At 30.7% G+C, this 19,462-nt stretch overlaps 5 protein-coding genes across 6 annotated transcripts; 4 read left to right on the top strand and 1 right to left on the bottom strand.

Annotated features, from left to right (window-relative positions):
• Window positions 1–1,041: 1,041 nt before the first annotated feature.
• Window positions 1,042–4,147, top strand: LOC124837805 (putative serine/threonine-protein kinase PIX13). Of its 2 annotated transcripts, none has more exons than XM_088100069.1 (6): window positions 1,042–1,213; window positions 1,341–1,705; window positions 2,212–2,347; window positions 2,463–2,605; window positions 3,412–3,535; window positions 3,618–4,147. In XM_088100069.1, the coding sequence occupies exons 1-6, from the start codon at window positions 1,153–1,155 to the stop codon at window positions 3,980–3,982; spliced, it is 1,194 nt and encodes a 397-aa protein (XP_087956195.1). In that variant the 5' UTR covers window positions 1,042–1,152; the 3' UTR covers window positions 3,983–4,147. The 2 variants fall into 2 exon arrangements, with proteins under 2 accessions (XP_087956195.1, XP_047169220.2); XM_047313264.2 differs by having other exon boundaries at window positions 1,043–1,213; window positions 1,335–1,705.
• Window positions 4,148–7,947: 3,800 nt separating this feature from the next.
• On the top strand, window positions 7,948–11,039 carry LOC124837800 (putative serine/threonine-protein kinase PIX13). The gene is made up of 6 exons (XM_047313258.2): window positions 7,948–8,132; window positions 8,231–8,532; window positions 9,616–9,751; window positions 9,846–9,988; window positions 10,206–10,329; window positions 10,449–11,039. Exons 1-6 carry the CDS (start codon window positions 8,069–8,071, stop codon window positions 10,769–10,771), a joined length of 1,092 nt encoding a protein of 363 aa, XP_047169214.2. The 5' UTR covers window positions 7,948–8,068; the 3' UTR covers window positions 10,772–11,039.
• A 1,440-nt stretch (window positions 11,040–12,479) lies between these two features.
• Window positions 12,480–13,255, top strand: LOC124837794 (uncharacterized). The gene has a single exon (XM_047313253.2). It carries the CDS (start codon window positions 12,528–12,530, stop codon window positions 13,104–13,106), a length of 579 nt encoding a protein of 192 aa, XP_047169209.1. The 5' UTR covers window positions 12,480–12,527; the 3' UTR covers window positions 13,107–13,255.
• Window positions 13,256–13,712: 457 nt separating this feature from the next.
• LOC124837802 (replication factor C subunit 5-like) lies at window positions 13,713–15,404 on the bottom strand. The gene is made up of 6 exons (XM_047313260.1): window positions 15,358–15,404; window positions 14,936–14,981; window positions 14,763–14,795; window positions 14,453–14,630; window positions 14,181–14,359; window positions 13,713–13,922 (listed from the first exon to the last, which is right to left on the bottom strand). The coding sequence occupies exons 1-6, from the start codon at window positions 15,402–15,404 to the stop codon at window positions 13,713–13,715; spliced, it is 693 nt and encodes a 230-aa protein (XP_047169216.1).
• Window positions 15,405–17,323: 1,919 nt separating this feature from the next.
• Window positions 17,324–18,162, top strand: LOC124837803 (dirigent protein 11-like). Its single transcript, XM_047313261.2, has one exon. It carries the CDS (start codon window positions 17,324–17,326, stop codon window positions 17,912–17,914), a length of 591 nt encoding a protein of 196 aa, XP_047169217.1. The 3' UTR covers window positions 17,915–18,162.
• The last annotated feature ends 1,300 nt before the right edge of the window (window positions 18,163–19,462 follow it).

Raw genomic sequence — 19,462 nt, 5'->3', positions numbered from 1 at the left:
TCATTAAATAAAGTTTATTATTTATTAATTTAAATCAACAATATTTGGATGTTTTTTTAATATAATATGATACATTTAGATAATTAGGAGTCACAGGAAATAATTCAAAAGGTCTTCTAAACAAGATAATAAATAGGACATAACTCAATGGGTGTTTTTTTTAACCCTTAGTTAAATTATTAGATATAAATTAAGAATGCCACTGCTTGATTTGTCGTAATATATACATTCAATTCCCCAAATGAATTTCGTCCCCTCAAGAAGGAGAACAAATGTTTATGGAATATTATAACTAATTAAGAACAGCAAAAGTGAGAATGATGCTATAAATATCTTAGAAATTTGTGGTTGTGTTGTTTTGTGGTCCCAAGGAAATAAGATAAGCTCCATGATTATATGTTCTTGATTTTGATTAAAACATACATGCAAGTTGAGGTTTCTGAAAATAAGACTACAAATCGAATTCAGACACTTGTCAAATTTTCTGTGTACAGAATGTGATTTAAAAGGATGATTAAATATTTTTATTATTTAACATATCAAAAGACTTTTCTCTTTATACATCAAATATTTTAATTTATATATCATTTTTACTTCTACTTTTTTTAGTGAAATAAGTTTCATAAAATTTTCCATAATTTATTGAACACATACTATCATCCTCACAAATGAAACTATAATAATTAATATCATTAAATTACAAGCTTATCCCATTTTAAAAATATGTAACATCGTATAATATATAAGACTTATAGCATAAAATATGAATTATATATATATATATATATTCATAAATAAAGAAATAAAAACATTACATTTAATCTGTCAAAAAAGAACTAACAAATCACGGTAATAACGAAATAATACACAAAATTAGATTAAAGTATTAAATAATGAGTAAAATGAAGGTCTTGCGTTGCGTGTACTATTGTATTGGGTCAGCTAAATGCTTCCGAAAACGCAGACTTTGCATAGTGTGTGTAAAAGGTTGAGTTAACGCGTGCTCAACACGGAAAACTCGAATATAAATTTGTCAACTCACCAGTATCTTCAATGTCAAAGTTACGTGACTGTTGCGGCTGCTACTTCTTCTTCTTCTCTCTTATAATCTTCTAATCCTCAACATTATTCTTCCTTTCTAATTCAATAAACATGGGTGTCTGTTTTTCGTCCCCCGGTGCCCACCGTTCGCCCAACTCCACATCCCCTCAAGGTTTTCATTTTTTTTCTCATTACACAGAACACTGTCTATAGTATAGTTTATAAATACTCTTTATTTTTTGTATATATACACCAAAACCGAAACGAAAAGCACGATTTTTGACATGATTCAGGTTCAGCGCGTGGGAGTAGGGACTTGACAGTATCCTTGGGGAGCCTGGAAGGAAAGCGTGAAGTTTCGGAGGAGTCTGGGGTTGTCGGAAGCAGCAGTGGTTGGAGTAACAGCAACAGTGACACCAACAGTAATAGCATTGTTTTTCCGAGTTTGGAAATGAGGAAGTTGAAGGAGTTTAGTTTCGCAGAGCTGAAAGCAGCTACAAAGGGTTTCAAGTCAGATGCGTTGCTTGGAGAAGGAGGTTTTGGGAAAGTTTACAAAGGATGGTTGCATAAGAAAACTCTGACACCAACCAAAGCTGGTTCTGGAATCATGGTAGCTATCAAAAAGTTGAATCCCGAAAGTATGCAGGGCCTCCAGGAGTGGCAGGTTGGTTTCTTTTCCACTCTCTTCCACCTTTTCCATTGCTTTTTCATTTGTTAAATATATCTTCCACAGAGTTTGGCATGATTTCACTTAAACAGAAACCTCAGTAAATTATCTGCAACATTAGTTTTTACAAACTGGTTTAAATGCTCTTATATATTTATAAGATTATATGAAAACTAGGTCTTGGTCTTAGGCGTGAATAAAGGGCTCAAAAAGTCCTCACTCTCATTGTTTTCTGATAGCGATACCATACCCAAAAGCAACCCTTCACAGTTAACGAAACTACCCTATACACTTCTCTTTCAAGGTTGAAATTCATAATAACTTTTATCCATATTCACGTACTTTCTTTAACCAAAAACTAATTTTGTAAATTATAACATTTTTTCTATCTTATTTTCTATTATTATAAATCAAGTAAACGAGAAGAATCTAAGCACTAGTTCTTGTAAGATTCCAATATCTGACATTGCAGCATCTTGGTCTGGTTATATATGATAATGCAGTCAGAAATCACGTTTTTGGGAACAGTTTCTCACCCAAACCTGGTGAAGCTTTTGGGTTACTGCTGTGACGACGTGGAGTTTCTCCTTGTGTACGAATTCATGCCAAAGGGAAGCTTGGAGACTCATCTATTTTGGAGTATGAACTTTAGACGATTGAAATATGTTAATATTAAATCAAATTTGTTTGCCATGGATTTTGTTTGAGTTTTTAGCTCATTTTCTTTGTTTTTTTTTTCTTTTTCCAAAAATAGGAAATACTAACACAGAACCTTTGTCTTGGGACACTCGACTGAAAATAGCTATTGGTGCAGCTCGGGGTTTGGCTTACTTGCACACCTCAGATAAGCAAATCATATACAGAGATTTCAAAGCCTCCAATATATTACTTGATGAGGTTTGTTTTTCCAATCTTTTGTCTTGTTCCACACTTCTCCTTATCATGAGAAATTAAAAGCAAATTATATATATACAGTGTGTTTTTTTCTTTCTCATTTAAGATCCAGGTTTAAGATAATCACGTTAAACATAATGTAAAAGTAACTGTTAATCGCGTTATGCTCCTAAACTTTACTGCCTTTTTTGGGATAGATGACAACTTTATGAATTTCTATACATATTATATTAAAAGAAAATATCATGTGATACGATGTAATATATATATATATATATATATATATATATATATATATATATATATATATATATATATATAATTACCGGACGAACACGATGTTTTTCTTAAAGTGACAAAATTTCTGATATTGTGGGCTATTGTTTAATACTGACAAATATTTCAAGTGCATGTACCTCATAACAATCACCATCATCTTTCCTTATATATTATTCATTCATTTAACTTTCTTCCTATGTTTCCTTTTATGAACTTGGATACAGTTCTTTAAACCCTTTAAAGCAACTTTTTGCTGCGTGCATAGGAAAACTCTATCTCTAATGAAAAACACAAACATTTAAAAGTTAAATCTATGTTTTATATTCTTTATAATTTATATTATTATTAATTCTACACAAAATTAAGGAATGTATCGACAAAATTATATTATGTTCTACTTTTGACTTGGAATCTTCTCCTATGTATATATACATATCCTTGTGAAAAAGATGGTCTAAACAAAGCGTAGCGTATCTCACTCATTGTTTATTGATAGATAAAATATTAAAGTATAAGTTTTGTGGTTGCAGGAGTTCAACGCGAAAATATCAGATTTTGGTTTGGCGAAACTAGGCCCTTCTGCGGGAGATTCACACGTGACAACGAGAATCATAGGAACATATGGTTATGCTGCTCCAGAATACATCGCAACAGGTGATTATTGAAAAATAAGAAGCAGTTAATTTGATGTTACTTTGATTATATATATATGAAAGGTGTTTGTTTGGTTAAACAGGTCACCTATATGTGAAAAGTGATGTTTATGGATTTGGTGTGGTGCTGCTTGAAATGCTGAAAGGGATGAGAGCACTTGATCAAAAGCGACCTTCAGGGCAGCAGAATCTGGTTGAATGGATTAAGCCTTATCTGTCTGATAAAAGTAAGTTGAAAAGTGATATTATGGACGAGAAGATTGAAGGTCAGTATTCAACAAATGCAGCACTCAAAGCAGCACAGCTTACTCTAAAATGCCTTCAAAATGACCCTAAACTACGTCCTTCTATGCAACAAGTTCTACAGACATTGGAAACCATCCAAGCTATCAAACTTAGAACGAGGAAAAGAACCAAACATTTCCCAACTATCAACAATTTCCATTAGTTTTCATATACTAACACTTAGTCGCATTCTCTTTTCTCAAAGGATAATTAGGTTAGATGCTTGTACAAACAGTTACAAAACAACACTATTTTTCAGATTATTTTTACTGTTTTATGGATTATAAGGGCCAAATTAATATCTACTTTTGCTCTCCATTCTTTTTAATTATGTGAGATCTCTAAGATATTCAAATAATGAAAAAAATTGTTCATTCTCTTATTATTTTAAATGTTAATAAAATAATTTTGAAAAATAAAAATCACAATAAAACAATGCTAATAAATCAAATAATCACCACTCCTATAGCTAGCAAATAAGAATAATAATAATATTAAGTATTTTAATTTTAACAACACCAATATCAAGAATGGAGTAAGAACTCAACTACATTCATAACAAACAAACAATGATAAATATCAATTCTCTTTTTTAACAGAATTGAATGTCTAAGATGTAAACACAGTTAAAGGTCTCAAATGTAAAATAAAGAAGGACTAAAAATACGGCAAGGCGAAACTGGTTGAAAAAGTTCTTTATATATTTCAAAGAAAATTATGTTTAAAAGTATTGATGATAGGAGAATTTCAGTACAATAATTAACGAGCAAAAAAACCAACAAAAAGTAGAGACAATAAATAAAAATAAAATCAAGAACACAAAATAGTTTTAAAATTTTTAAACTAGTTTCATTCTTATAAAATCTACACCTAGTTAATTAAGACAACTCAAATTGAATTTTTTACTACAATATTGATTTATAATCAATTATTCATTGTTTATAAATAATCATATATAAAAAATTGAATTTGACAAATAATTATTCACTATTGATAATTTTTTATATATATTAAACTGGATAAAATTCAAGTTTAATCTAGTTTTAGATAAATGTTTTAAACAAAAATAATCTCACTTTAATTTTCTTATAATCCATAAATTCAAAAAAACAAACAAAGCATAAGATAATTCAAACAAAAGAAGCCACACTGACAATGGCTTTCGACAGCCATGAAAGGTTACTCTGCATTGTAGAGGATGGCCTTTATGGAGAAGAAATGCAGGCGAGAATTCCAATATTAATCATTATAAGTCAAATCTATATAATAAATTTACGGTATTTTAATTTAAAAATTAAAATGATAAATTTACGAATCTTTATTAAAATTTTGATTGTTCAAATTTAAGTTTATTTAAATAATATTTGTAAAATAATATCGTTAGAATAATCACAATATACTATTATTTATTTTAAAACTCTATTTTTTATGATTTTATCCTTGAGAATATTTAAATAATTAAAAAATATATTTAAATTATGTTTGACTTCATTTTTAAACAAAATAATAAAAGCAAAATAATAAAAACAAAATATTTTATTTTTTTATTTTTATTCAATATAAAGTTAAAGTTAGAGTCAAATTTAAATTAATTTTATTAAGTGTAAACCCAATTGCCCTTGTCGTTGATTTCAGACCATAACAAAAACAGTAAATAAAGAACAGATACGCCAAAAGTCAAAAAAATAGTGAACGAAGCAGAGATGGAGCTTCTTATGTTTCAAGGATAATGATAGTTACACCGCTTTTTTTACAAATTTTTGACTTCATCAATGTGTGACGTTCTGATTGGTCCACGTGGTAGAAATTTGAAAAAATAAAAAATGATGTGGAAATGCAAAAATGCTGCTCTACCACTGGTAACCGCGTCATTGGTCAAATTTGGTTACAACGTGTTCTGTCGTCCTCTTTTCCGAGAACGTACACTTGTAAACTGTTAGCCTCACTTTTTGCCAATTAAAGATAAAAAAACGTATCACACTTAAATATATTTTATTTAATTATTTCCTGCAATCAACTGCCTTAAATATTTTCAATGAAGGTTTTAATTAATTTTTAAAGTGTTATATATATACTTTATCGGCTTTCACACTTTGTCTTTCTCTAATAATAAGTTTTCTATGTAGTTAAACAACTTTCACTTCATGTCTCCGGTTTCTTGTTAGTGCTATAAACTTTCTACCTCAACCCTTTATTTTATTTTTCTTTATATAAAGCTTACTATTCTTTTTCTTCATCTCTACAAATTCATTAAAAGCACACACAATTTTCTGAGTTTGTCTAGCTTTTATTTTTCAAAATAATATAATTATTTGGCCATAGAGTTAACATTATCTTTTAGGATTAAATACAATTTTGTCCCTTAATTTTATGCAAAAATTGAAATTATTTTATTTTCAAATTTTTGTTTTAATTTAGTATCTAAAGTTTAGAAATTGGTGGATTTAATTTTTTATTAAATTTATTTAGTGATATGTTTCATATAATAACTTTTGAGTTGTTTACACCTTTTAATATATTTTTTTATTTAATGTTAATTAATAAATATTTTTGAAGCGTTAAATAAACTTAATAAAATTTGGTTAAAAAAATTAAATTCATGCATTTTTAAAGATGATGACTAAATTGATAAAAATATTAAATAAATTTAACAAAATTTACTTAAAAGGTTTACATCAACGCATTTTTAATGATGAAGACTAAATTGGTTTAAAGTTTCGAAATGAGATTAATTCTAATTTTCACTGAAAGTTAAAAGAGAAAAAAACACATACTTAATCCTATTTTTTTATGATAATTGTATCTACCAGAATTCACAAAGTGTTATGGGAGATAAATCAAACTTCTCTTCATTCAATACTTTCACATGAAAATAAGATTGATGAAAAAAGTTTCTGTTATATTTTATATTATCTATGAAGATTACTATATCTATCATTCTTCCTTCCCCGCAACACCAATAAAGAGAAACTATTTGTAAAGATTTCATATCAATTAAAAATAAGATAGATAGATTATGTAAATGGATGTCATTTCATTTTACAAATCAATTTTATAAAGTTAAATTAAATTTAAGATCTACTTCTTAAAATCAGAACTATCTAAAATTTATCATAACGAGATTTATTATTTATTGAGTTTATTATATCTCTTATACTATAATAAAATTTATTGTTTTTTTAAGTTATTATATTACGATACATTTAGTTTCACGTCCAAAATATATATCCATACATATAAAAATACGTATTGGAGTTCTATAGTGCAAACATTATTTTAACTTAATGTATTAAAACTTTGGAAAATGATACTTGAACAACCATTTTTGACAACATTTAGACACGCGCACACGTGTCAAAATCTGAGTGGTCCATTTTCATTTAATTTTTCCAACTGGACCACTCAGATTTTGACACATGTGCGCGTGTCTAAATGTTGTCAAAAATGGTTGTTCAAGTATCATTTTCCTAAAACTTTTACATGTACCATATTATTCCCAATATTTATTTAAATAATAAATATTATTTGGAAAATTTCTTTTCATCGTGCATTTATCTTGATAATCAGGACCGGTCTTATTAGTATGCTAAAAGAAGACAAACTGAATACTTCTTACTTTAAGCTTCCAACTATGTAAAGAAGGAATTGACAAAGTTTGAAAGGTCCTAGATCTGTAAAGAACAACACTTAATAAAAAACCAATTCAACCTAACAATAATAAATTTGGAAAAAATTATTTTGACAGTCCATATTTATTCTTATCTCCATCTGAGAACTCTATATAATGTTAATTCAGTTATTTAATTAAAGTATAAATCAAATTATTAAATAAAAATTAATAAAAGTAGTGATAGGATAATAATATATAAGTTTATAAGGGTATCAACATATGACGTTCCTTTTTAAATAAGTTCCTTTTTAAATAAGTTTTTAAGGATATTAACGCATGCGTCCACTGTTATGTAACAAGTAATCGATAGTGATCATTTTCCTATTGCTTTTTGAAAGGCAAAAACGTGATTATAATATCAAAAGGTTCCAATATTTAAAAGGGAATTCGGAGAGTGAAGCTAAACGCGAAACCAACACGCCAAACAAAGACCTTATAAATACCACACAATTCAACAACATCCATTCATTACTGACGAAACGACCCAACTTATGTAGTCATCCTCAATCCTAAGCACCCATAAGTCCTCGTTTGGTTTCTCAATTAATTCATTCTCCGTTTAACTAATTAACACTCAACATGGGTCTCTGCTTTTCTTCCGGCGCTCCTAGCCAAACACCCTCTAATTCTCTTCACTATTCTGGCAAGTCACCACTGCTTCATATTTCTATAGCTTCATATAAAAACTGAGAGAGAATCAGTGATTTGATGTGATTTGATGTGATTTGTTGGCACAAGCAGGTTCAGGGCGTGAAGGCGAAAGTGTTAATGGAGGAAGCAGTAGCGTTAGCAGTATCAGTGGGAACAACGTTGTGTTTCCGAGTGTGGAAACAAGGAACTTGAAGCAGTTCAATTTTGCAGAGCTGAAAGCTGCAACCAAGGGTTTCAGATCTGATACACTGCTTGGAGAAGGGGGTTTTGGGAAAGTTTACAAAGGGTGGTTGCATGAGGAGACACTGACACCAGCCAAAGCTGGATCTGGAATGGTGGTTGCTGTTAAGAAATTGAACTCAGAGAGCGTGCAGGGATTTCGAGAGTGGCAGGTTAGTTTAATTTTCTATTCTGCTGGTTTTTCAAACTATTCACATGTGCTGTGTTCTGTGATTCTTGTGAAGACTATGTTAAATTTTGATTAATGTTATGCTGCATTGTGGTAACGGAGTTGCATCTAATGTTTGTGACAGCAAACAGCACTTTGTTGTTGAGGCTTTGATTAATGAAACATGATTCATCGAAAAATTTAGTATAAAGGTCAACGCTGATTCAACAACATAATTTTTTAATGACACCGTTGTATGTTATTCATCTTTTTATAATCTAACCAACTCATGCTTCTAATCTAATCATTTTAATAACTTTGTTAAGGAATCTCGTGTTGTTTGAATTAATAAAAGGCTAAAACATGGTCCACAAATTGGGATAGGCACTGCTGCCTAGTAAGAAAGCATTAGACAGATCTTATTAAATACTGCTTTTAAAACATTTTTATTAATTATTGTCATGATAATGGTTAAAGAATAGAAAAAATATTATTTTTTGCCCTTTTATTTTATCTGTACACTTAGAAAGATGACACGTATTAAATAAAGAAATTAAGCTATTTATTTATATTAATATTATTTTGAGCTGATTTATATTATTTACATTGTTATTTCTCTTTTCTTTATTATTGATGTGTACAATACTTCAGAATTTCATATCGATAATAGCAGTTTTAAAAATAAATTAGAAGCTATTTAGTCAATTTTAATTTCTCATGTTAATGAGGGAAAAAGAAGTTATAATCTGTCTTACTTTCAAAAGTTACTTCAGCTTTTTTTTTAAAAACTTTTCCCTTTTCTTTCCATAAAAATTAACCTCCTTATAGAAACAATGTGATACAGATAATAGAAAAAGTATGTGAATAAAAATTATTAATTTTATTCTATAAGCAACATTGATCTATTAAAAACTAACAACCATTTGTATCATATTTTTTTATTAGTTTACGATTCATCTTTTATGTTGGATATTTTGTAAGTACTCACTTATCTACAAAAGCTTAAAATTTTGAGTTTGCACAAATTCCATTCCAACCAGGCTATATGATTTTGTAACATGTTGCTCTGTTTTACATGACAATGCAGTCTGAAATCAATTTTTTAGGAAGAGTTTCTCACCAAAACCTGGTGAAGCTTTTGGGTTACTGTTGTGACGATGTGGAATTTCTACTTGTGTACGAGTTCATGCCAAAGGGAAGCTTGGAGAATCATCTCTTTAGAAGTATGAGCTTGAGACCATTAACGTAATAAAATTTGTTGGTCATGGATTTGTTTTGAGTTTAGCTCATTATGTTTGTGTTTTTGTTTCCAATTAGGAAATACGAACACAGAACCACTGTCTTGGGACACCAGACTCAAAATAGCTATTGGTGCAGCTAGAGGCTTGGCTTTCTTACACACCTCAGAAAAGCAAATCATATACAGAGATTTCAAAGCCTCAAATATACTACTTGATGAGGTTTCTTATTTTTACCTTCTTCCTCTCTTGCATTTCTCTTATATATGCTACTTTTTTCATTACCATGAGAAATAGAAGCCAAAATAAATTAAGTCTGACTTCTGGCTTGGATGCATACCAAGTTTATGAGTTAATGCTATCTTGGAATAAATTTTTCTAAAAAGACTTCTAATGCACGAATCTGATTTTTAACCAAATGTTTGTTCATCTTTTGTAGGATTACAATGCAAAAATTTCAGATTTTGGTTTGGCCAAATTAGGCCCTTCTGGGGGAGTTTCACACGTGACTACCAGGATCATGGGCACATATGGCTATGCTGCTCCAGAATACATTGCAACAGGTGATTGTAATATCTACGCACATGGTTAATTGGTTAGTTTGTGAAGATACTTCTTTGTTGAAACATAAGAAACAGATGATGGTCCTATGTTTCTGATATGTTGTGTTGTGATGGAACAGGACACTTGTATGTGAAGAGTGATGTTTATGGTTTTGGTGTAGTGCTGCTTGAAATTCTTACAGGGTTGCGGGCACTTGATAGAAACCGACCCTTGGAGCAGCAGAATCTAATTGAATGGGCTAAGCCTTCTCTGTCTGATAAAAGAAAGTTGAAAAGCATAATGGATGAGAGAATAGAGGGTCAGTATTCAACCAAGGCAGCAATGAAAGCAGCACATTTAACTCTAAAATGCCTTCAACGTGACCATAGAAAACGTCCTCCCATGAAAGATGTTCTGGAAACATTGGAACGCATAGAACTTATAAAGGATAGAAGGAAATAACCAAAGAAACAATGTTCTATGCTTCCAACTTTGTTCAGTTCTCATTACCCAATTTATCCTCCTTCTGTTTGGCCCTTCATCAGAAAGATATTGCTTCAACATGTGTACTCAGCATTTAGTTAAATACCAATTCTTGTGTAGTTAACTTTAAGTTAGTGTAGGTGGTACACCTGTTGCTGCATGAGTGTTTGTTGATGTAGAGCTTGGTCCACTTGTATGTAAATGTATCTAGTTTCTTCTCATATATTATCATCATTTCATTTAAATATGTTAGATAGCATGCAATTAGATATTTACTAAAAGCATAAGGGGCGACTAGGCGGAAGCGTCTTTCTGAATTCAGTCGAGTTTTAGTTGAACTAGATTTAACCGAATCAGGCTAAAACAAAATAGAGATCCATTTAGTTGAAATTTAGTTGAGACCAACTCCGTCGAATTTAGTCAAATTTTAATTAAGATAAACTTATTAAAAATTTGTCAGGATTGACTCGATAGAATTAAGCAAAATTTTGGTTTGAATCGACTTGACCAAATTCAATCAGGGTTGACTCAGTGGATTTGGTTAATCTTGACTTTCAGTTTGAGTAGACTCGTCTCGATCTTTGACCTAGACTAATACGTCTCGATCTTCGACTTTAGTTGGTCCGTTTTGATCTTCGGTCCATCACAACATTCATTTTGGGACAGTCAAAGATGACCCTTCTCGTCCTTTGATTGAGGCTTATCGATCTCGACCTTCGATTCGAGCCAATCAATCTTGATCTTCGGTCTTCACTAGCTCGTCCCAACCTTCAACTAGGATTTACCATTCCTGACCTTCAGTTCGAAAGAAATTGTCTAAAATTTCTGTCAAAAACGGTTTATCTCAACCATTAACTTAAGTCGATCCGTTTTGATCATCAACCGAATAGATATATGACTCAGGCCAAGGTATATTTTTTGAGAATTAATTGACGTTTTATAATGTGATCGAACTTATCTTAATCATAGTCCTGACTCACTTAAAAAAAAATTCAAAGTTTGAAGTTTTTTTTCTTAATTGAACGCATGAAGCTGTTTTAAGTATAAGTTAGAATTGACTTATATATAATCACATTTCTAATTAGAAAAAATATACAATTAAATATTTATGAAATAACAATGTTAGAATTTTTTTAAAATATTTATACAATGACAAAATAAGTATGTTACAATTTTTTTCTAGAAAAGACAAAAAGATTTAACATATTTAAACTATTAGTTATATATATATAATTTAATTTTAGTACTTAAATCTCCCCTATATTTTTAAATCTCTTATAAACATTAAAAAGTATAATATTTCATATTTTTAATGTATATGAAATATTATATTTACTTAAAAATCTGAAATATTATACTTTTTTATGTACTTCTGTTCTATTATATCGGGTAGGACTGCTGGGAATTCGAGTTGCCGAATAACATTTTAAATTTTCATTGAAAATCAAAATAGTTAAATAATTGTTAGTATAATTTACACTAATTAGAGTAAAATTAACATAAAAAAGTAGTTATCAAAATAATTTTTTTATTAATAGTCATGTATATTAAAAGATAAATTAAGCAGTATCAATTAATTTTCATCTCCATCAAATTATTTCATTTATTATTTGAATTAACCTTTTTTTTAACTTCATCTTAACCTTCTAACTATAGTGAACTATAGTATAAATAGCGAGGAGAAAGAAGTACAATATAAACCCTAAAATCCATTAGGGTTTCGTAAACCTCGCTCATGGCGTGCACAATCGACTTTCGCTGCCTCGACGAGGGTTTTGGCGGCAAAACCTACAAGCGCAAGAGGGAGCAGCAGTCCCAAACGCAAACGGATGACGTCATCACCGGTAAATACGGCGTTTCTCTCATGGACACCGACGAGACCGTCCCGCCTCCGGCGAAGCGATCGGCGCTAACGTCGTCTGAGAATCCGGACAAACCTGTTTACGGTCAGCCGAGCTACGACGGCGTGATTGCCGGTAAGGTATCCGGTCGGAAGTGGAAACAGGTGCGAGAGAGGAGGGCTTCGGCGACCCAGGTGAGCCGGAAAGGGACGACTTTCGAGCAGAGAGAAAAGGAGAAGATGATTAAGAAGGCGTACAAAGAGAGGATGATGGAGCTGAAGGAGGAGATTCGGTTGAACAAGGTGGAGAAGCGGAAGAAGAGAGAGGAAAGGGAGAAGAAGAAGCAGGAGAATATTCTTAAATCTGGAACGAAGTTCCAAAAGATTACTAACCCTAACACCTTGAAGAAGATTGCCAAATCGAAAAAGCGGAAGCAGCTTAGGGTGGTTCCTGATGAATTGCTCAAGAAATAAATATCTGTATTTGTTTTTTTGTTTTAAATTCAGTTTTAATATATTGCTTTTTGGTGGAAAATGATTTAGTATTAAAATTTGAATTAATGCGTCTGAAGTATTATAGTATTTTCAAATTGAGGTGTGATGAATTATGAGTTTCTGTTCTACGATTGCATTTTTTTAGGAGATGCTCTGCATGTTTGAACAGAATGTACTTTATTCAATACTATTTTGATGAGTTGAATAAATTAATTATGGACTCTTATTCGTTACCAGGAGAATCAATTTCGGCTGGACAAAATCCAAGAGAAGCATTTGAAATTTCCCTCAGAATTGAGAGTAAGCTGATAAAATCATAACAAAATTTACATTAAAAACTTAAACCATAATCAGATTGACAATTTTCAAGCTGTTACTTAGAATAAAAGTAAAGCATGTGAGTCTTATTCCGAACCCGGATAATAAGAAGCCATTAGCTTCTAATTCTGTAGTTTAGAATATAAGATAGAGAAATTTCTTGCCGTGAATATGATGGATCAGCTAGGATCGCTGTGGCAACTTCTATTACGATCTCCTCCCATACAACTGAAATTGCTTGTTCTTCTGAGAATGGATAGCTGTCCATCATAGTACCCTATTTAGTCTATGGAGACAATTTTCTAGGAATGTTAAAGTAAATGTTTCCAGTCGGAAGCTCTTGTGTGCTTTGCATGCTTCCAGAGCCATGATTGCTTTTCTGAGGTTCTGCTTAGATTTTGTAGCAATCTTCGTAGCAAAGTTCATGGACAGATCAAATTTCTCATTCTTTGCTATCTGCATAAGAACCTCAACAACCTGTATAGTTGAAGGTTCATGAGTGTTAATTAATTATGCTTTTCTTGACATTAAGTTAGTTCCTTCTCAGAAGTTATATGATCATTAGTATTAATTGAAGGAAAGTTTGATATTTTCCAAAGTTGGAATTAAGACAACAAAATAAAATGGTCTAGGAAATAAGTACACATTGAAGTGAAAAAAAAAATAAAAAAAATCTATGATTTGATATGTTGTAGATCGATGTTAACTTTTACATATTCCAAAATTTATTCTTACTTGGTGAGCTTGAGGAGCATCAACTAGTACAGTTTTGAACCGATTTTTCACAGCTTCAATCATGTCTGCATCATCTTCACAGCAGAGTACTAATTTGCATATATCAGAATAGCGGTCTACCCATTTGATAATGTGCTGAATGTTATCTACAGCTTTGTGGACATCATAAAGAACTATTACTGAAATCCAGAGAAACCAGCCACATTAACTAGACTCACATAAAGGATAAATCTATTTAGGAGGCTAGTTAAACAAGTAATTAAGCTACTAACCTTTAAAATCTGACTTGAAATTAATATTGCTTACTTCAGGGGCAATAGCATATATATTGCTTATTTCTTTGATTAATCCCATTAAAGCATATTTGTCATTTGGTTCTGAATTTACATCTAGCTCCATGTGATGAGGACTGGATGTTATGGGTACAGAGACTTTCTTAAGGCTTTGGTCCTGTCAATTTGGGGAAAATACTGTGACTTAAGGGATAGGAGATGCTACTTTTTGAAATAATACCATAAACGGTTTCTTAGTTTGTACCTATCACATATCAAAAGCTAAGTTAGGAAAGCGATAAATCTCTACCTGAATAGGGAAGTGTCTTAAATCATGAGACAGCTGCAAAAGGGTCTAATAAAGTCAGTTTAGAAACACAAAACACGTCTGAAAGGAAAATTATGGGAAGAAATATACATTATAACATGCATCACCATATATTTCTTTAAGAAGAGCCATTGCTAGCTCTCTTTTCCCGGAACCTGAGGGTCCTTTGAGCAAAATATGAGGGCAAGAGCCATGAGAAACCTGAAAAGTAAGATAGTTTGACTCAGTTATAAAATTTACAAGTACAGTATAAGAAAAGGACTAAACTATGCAATTCTGCAGGTGTTTTTGTTATTATTTTTCACTCAGAACTAGAATTTCACACCAATAAAGTAATATGCGTATTGAAAATCTGTACTGCAAGTTAGCTTAAGTTACTTAACAAATTTCCAATTCTAATTGAAGAACATCAACAGAAAAAAAAAAACACTTTTTTAACTCTATGTCTAAGCTTTGTTCACATGGAAACTAAGATGTTTTGACTAGACATAAGAAGTTGAGTGCATTAGAAAATTTGTGAGGCACGAACACCATCAATGATAGAGTGGAAGGCATATGAGAAGATTTGGAAACATACCAATTCCTTGAGAAGTTGAGCTTCTTGTCTGTTGCAAATGAAGGCATTATGTGAAGCAGGTTGGTGCTTGTCTGCCAAGAATTGTGGGAGGCTTTCCACTACCACTGCTCTCTCAATGTAAGAAGATTCGTCAATAGAAGGGAAACCATTGATCCTTTTATGAAATCGGTCAAGGGAAACCAAGGTGAAGAAAATAGTTTATATGACCATGGATATTGATGGACATTGATGTTGTAGCTTCCTAATGAAAATTTGCAAACAAATTCAGTCGATGAGACTGTTTTTAGGAACTAGAGATGTTGTATTTAGGAATTAATTAAACTTTTGTAAGGAAATCAAAATTACTTTGATTCTGACTCTAATATATTATTAAAGAAGACTATGAGAGTTAGTATTTTTTTTTAGTCTACTCATTTGATTATCCATTAAAATGAGACTTTTTAAGAGTGAATTGAGACTTACCGTTGGCACTTAATTATAATAGTGTCATGTTTCACTTACCATTACGAATCAATAATGTGTTTTCACTATTTTGAAAGACACCTTCTACCTAAGTTCCTTTTATCGATCATATGCTCTTAATTGTGCAAACATTACGAAAATCAAGATGAGTTGGATCAAGTAATTTGACTCTTCCTACATTGTTTCTAGACACAACAACAAAAGGTCTTCCATGATTCACACAAATTTTAAGGTTGAAGAATAAGGATAAAGTTTGATGCAGAGTATGTGATTCTTCCAAACACTGAAAAAGGAAAAAGAGAAATGTAAATAGGACGGATAATGGAAAAAAGATTGAATAAAAACAAATATTTTTCTCTGTTTGTTACTATGAAACATATATAATTTAAAAAAAATGTTAAACATTTTATAATTTGTACATTTTTTAAAGAAATTCAAAATGATCACCATAATAAACATGAATATAGTGCTTGATATAGGATTAATGATTGTAATTTTTATGTTAATAGCTTTCATTCAGGATTTTTTTTCAGCAACTTTAATCTTCACATTTTAAATTTTTTACCATATTTATTCCATTCTTATTTTTGCCGTAATTTGTCTTTCAGTCCAATTAAATAGTCTCGTATATCTTTTAAGCACCATCCAGAAAAAATAATAATAATTAAAATATAAAAATAAACATTTGGAATAAAACTACGAATTTTTAAAATTTGCTTAAACCATAAAATAAAGAACACACCTAGTTACAAAAATAAGACTTAAGTTGTATTTTAACTAAATCTAAAACAATCATTATATAATCTAACGTCATTATCATTAATGATGAGCTTATAAAAGTTTGGAAGAGTCTTGCTTCCAACTCCTTCATTTACTCTCTTTTTTTAAATAAATGACATTAACACATATTTTTTGAAAATATTTTAATATAATATACATGTTACTTTTTTTTATTAGATTTAGAGTAGGTTAGTATAATAACAAATAAATAATAAATCAATAAAATAATATATGTATATTTTGTCAAAATATTTTAAAAAAATTGTGTCAATTATTTTTTATTTTTTTAAAGTTTTATATATATATATATATATATATATATATATATATATATATATATATATATATATATATATAAAATTTATTTTTGAGAGTAGAATCAGGAATAATAATGTTGATGATTATGAAGATGCATATGTTCCATATTTTATTCAGGTCCAAACTAGCTTGTGATAGGTAAAGAATGAAGTTTAACAATTCTCTATGAATTACAGATTAAAAGTATACACTTATTTTCAATATATTATTTTTTCTTTAAAATTATTGATGATGATGATATTATTATGACAGGATATAACACAATTCAGTTTATCATAAGTAATTATTAGTTGTTAGTTTACTTATCCATCATTTTCATTGATGATGCCATCACACTATATATACTGCAACACATAGAATATATATTACAAACCCAGTTTTCTTCTGAGAAAAAACAAACCTAACAATGGCATTTGCTTTCCATAACTACGCTGTTCCAGTTTTCCTTTCACTTTTGGCCGTAATCCCATTTGAGGGCACCGGTGGCTCCCATCTCAGCCACAAGAACCGCCGTGAGCGTGGCAACCCTACTCCAAAATCCCTTCACTTCACCTTGTTCCAACACGAAAGCAGAAACAAAACAGGTTTTGTGACAGTGAATGGCGTGGAAGGAAGTGAAGGAAAGGGTGAAAGCTCAAGCCTTTTTGGCACTCTTTTGGTCTTTCAGGACCCTTTGACTGCAAAAGCAAACAGATCCTCCAAACAACTGGGAACTGCAGAAGGAACTTCCATCACCTCTGGTCTTGATGGACTCAGCTGCATTTCTGTTGCAAAGTTAACTCTTCGGGTGAAGAATCACAAAGGCTCCATTTCCATTGTTGGAGGCACTAATACCTTCGAGCGTTCGGATTATCCCGTTGTAGGAGGCACAGAAGATTTCTTGTTTGTGCATGGCTATGTTACCTCTTCTCCCCTTCATGCAAAGTCTTCAACACTTGTCTACGAGATTGGTTTTCATCTTTACTGGCCTCCATATCCATCTCCACCTTCTTATTAAAACCTTAAATCATCAAAATATCTCTTTATTATTATGTAACACAGTGAGGTTGAGTTAAGGTTTGTTGCTGTTGTTTACAGTTTTTTTGTTTTGTTTCTGAAAATTTTCTTTTTCTTCTAGTCATAATAATGTGTTCATTTCTGGGGTGTATGGATTTATTAGAATTTTGCTTGTCTGTTTTCTGCCTTTATTTTTTTGTGTTGTAATTAAAACATGTTCTAAGTTGAATGATATATAATGTATTACAAAGCTGCCCTGCTAATAAAAGTGTTTTCTTTCTGTGTTATTCTGTGTTTATTTTGCATAAATATTGTTAAAAATCCAATTTCTGATTTTTTTTTCTTTGCGGATGATGAGGGTAATCCAAAACTTTGAACATGCCACCTGATTCATTGATAGGTGATTGAAACATTACCTCATTTTATGGTCAAGAGTCAAAACATGTTACGAGATTCATTGTATATATAAGAAAGGTTTAATTAGGTAATATGAAGATTAGCTTATACTTTCAGAGTTAAGAGGCAGAACATTTTACAACACTAATTGGGTTTATTCTGCCTAGCTACAGATAGCAACACCCTTTTATGTTGACGATGTGAGATCCTATCAATTTCACCGACTAGTTATAATATATACTGTATTTGAAAACAACATCATATCAAAATTTAACATGTTTGAGACTTTTTAATCTTTGATTTTAAAATCTAATTTAAAAAATTGTTTTACTAGAGTTAATAATGTTTTTTACTCAATTTCAAATCACTCACATCAGTTTTCTAAACAAAAAAGTATATGTATCATGATTAAATGAATAACTTTGATGTGATCAAATTTTCTAACAATTTTAATTAACAAATTTATTTGTAGATGAACTCAAAAGAATATGTTTGCATATATTATTATGGATCAAGAGCTCAGAGGATATTTGAGCTCCATTGGGCTCCAACATCCTTATTGGGCCTAAGATCCTCTCTGAAGAGGTTCACTCTAGAAAATAATAAAATGTACAGAATAAAATAGTTAAGATTTTTGGATTGTGTTTGGAACTAAAATAAATTTGGGTTTGTTTAGGTAAGAGAAACCTACCTACTTATGGTTCCAATTGGACTACCTAAGTTTAAGAGAAACCATAGGCCGATCATCCAAGACTAAGAGACGTGCACACTCTTCTCATTTAACACATGGTGTCGTAATTTTAGAAGAACATGAGAGAATATTTGAATTTGAATTTCCCTTTATTTGTGCAGTTTTAAGTCAAATTTGACCCTATAAATTAAGGTGTTCTTCACCCCTTTATAAAATCATTCATGAATGTTAATGAAACTCTGCAAAGATTTTTTTCTCAACTTCTTAAGAAAAATATTCTACACTTCCATTCTAGTCCTCTGAATCACCATTGTCACTCAAGCTTCCGTAAACATCCATCACTTTATTTTTTCCATTGCAAACAAGCTCAACAAGGAGTCATCACAATTATATGACAATATATTATTAAATGGTAGAAATATGTTTTTAAATTTTTAGTTACACAATTGAAAATTTTATTAT

The sequence above is a fragment of the Vigna umbellata genome, chromosome 10 (genome assembly GCF_029865625.1).
Source record: "Vigna umbellata cultivar VRB3 chromosome 10, Vumbellata_1.0, whole genome shotgun sequence".
NCBI classification, from domain to species: domain Eukaryota; kingdom Viridiplantae; phylum Streptophyta; class Magnoliopsida; order Fabales; family Fabaceae; genus Vigna; species Vigna umbellata.
Note: the sequence above shows the minus strand (reverse complement) of the source record. Positions and strands in the feature narration are given on the sequence as shown.

Excerpts from the sequence above, each read along its gene's own strand:
- LOC124837805 (XM_047313264.2), top strand. The coding sequence starts at position 1,153 with ATGGGTGTCTGTTTTTCGTCCCCCGGTGCCCACCGTTCGCCCAACTCC. Across the intron at positions 1,214-1,334 it reads CAACTCCACATCCCCTCAAG|GTTCAGCGCGTGGGAGTAGG; the intron begins GTTTTCATTTTT and ends GACATGATTCAG. Across the intron at positions 3,536-3,617 it reads TCCAGAATACATCGCAACAG|GTCACCTATATGTGAAAAGT; the intron begins GTGATTATTGAA and ends TTGGTTAAACAG.
- LOC124837800 (XM_047313258.2), top strand. The coding sequence starts at position 8,069 with ATGGGTCTCTGCTTTTCTTCCGGCGCTCCTAGCCAAACACCCTCTAAT. Across the intron at positions 9,752-9,845 it reads GGAGAATCATCTCTTTAGAA|GAAATACGAACACAGAACCA; the intron begins GTATGAGCTTGA and ends GTTTCCAATTAG. Across the intron at positions 10,330-10,448 it reads TCCAGAATACATTGCAACAG|GACACTTGTATGTGAAGAGT; the intron begins GTGATTGTAATA and ends GTGATGGAACAG.
- LOC124837794 (XM_047313253.2), top strand. The coding sequence starts at position 12,528 with ATGGCGTGCACAATCGACTTTCGCTGCCTCGACGAGGGTTTTGGCGGC.
- LOC124837802 (XM_047313260.1), bottom strand. The coding sequence starts at position 15,404 with ATGCCTTCATTTGCAACAGACAAGAAGCTCAACTTCTCAAGGAATTG. Across the intron at positions 14,796-14,935 it reads TTTGCTCAAAGGACCCTCAG|CTGTCTCATGATTTAAGACA; the intron begins GTTCCGGGAAAA and ends ACCCTTTTGCAG. Across the intron at positions 14,631-14,762 it reads TAAGACACTTCCCTATTCAG|GACCAAAGCCTTAAGAAAGT; the intron begins GTAGAGATTTAT and ends CCAAATTGACAG.
- LOC124837803 (XM_047313261.2), top strand. The coding sequence starts at position 17,324 with ATGGCATTTGCTTTCCATAACTACGCTGTTCCAGTTTTCCTTTCACTT.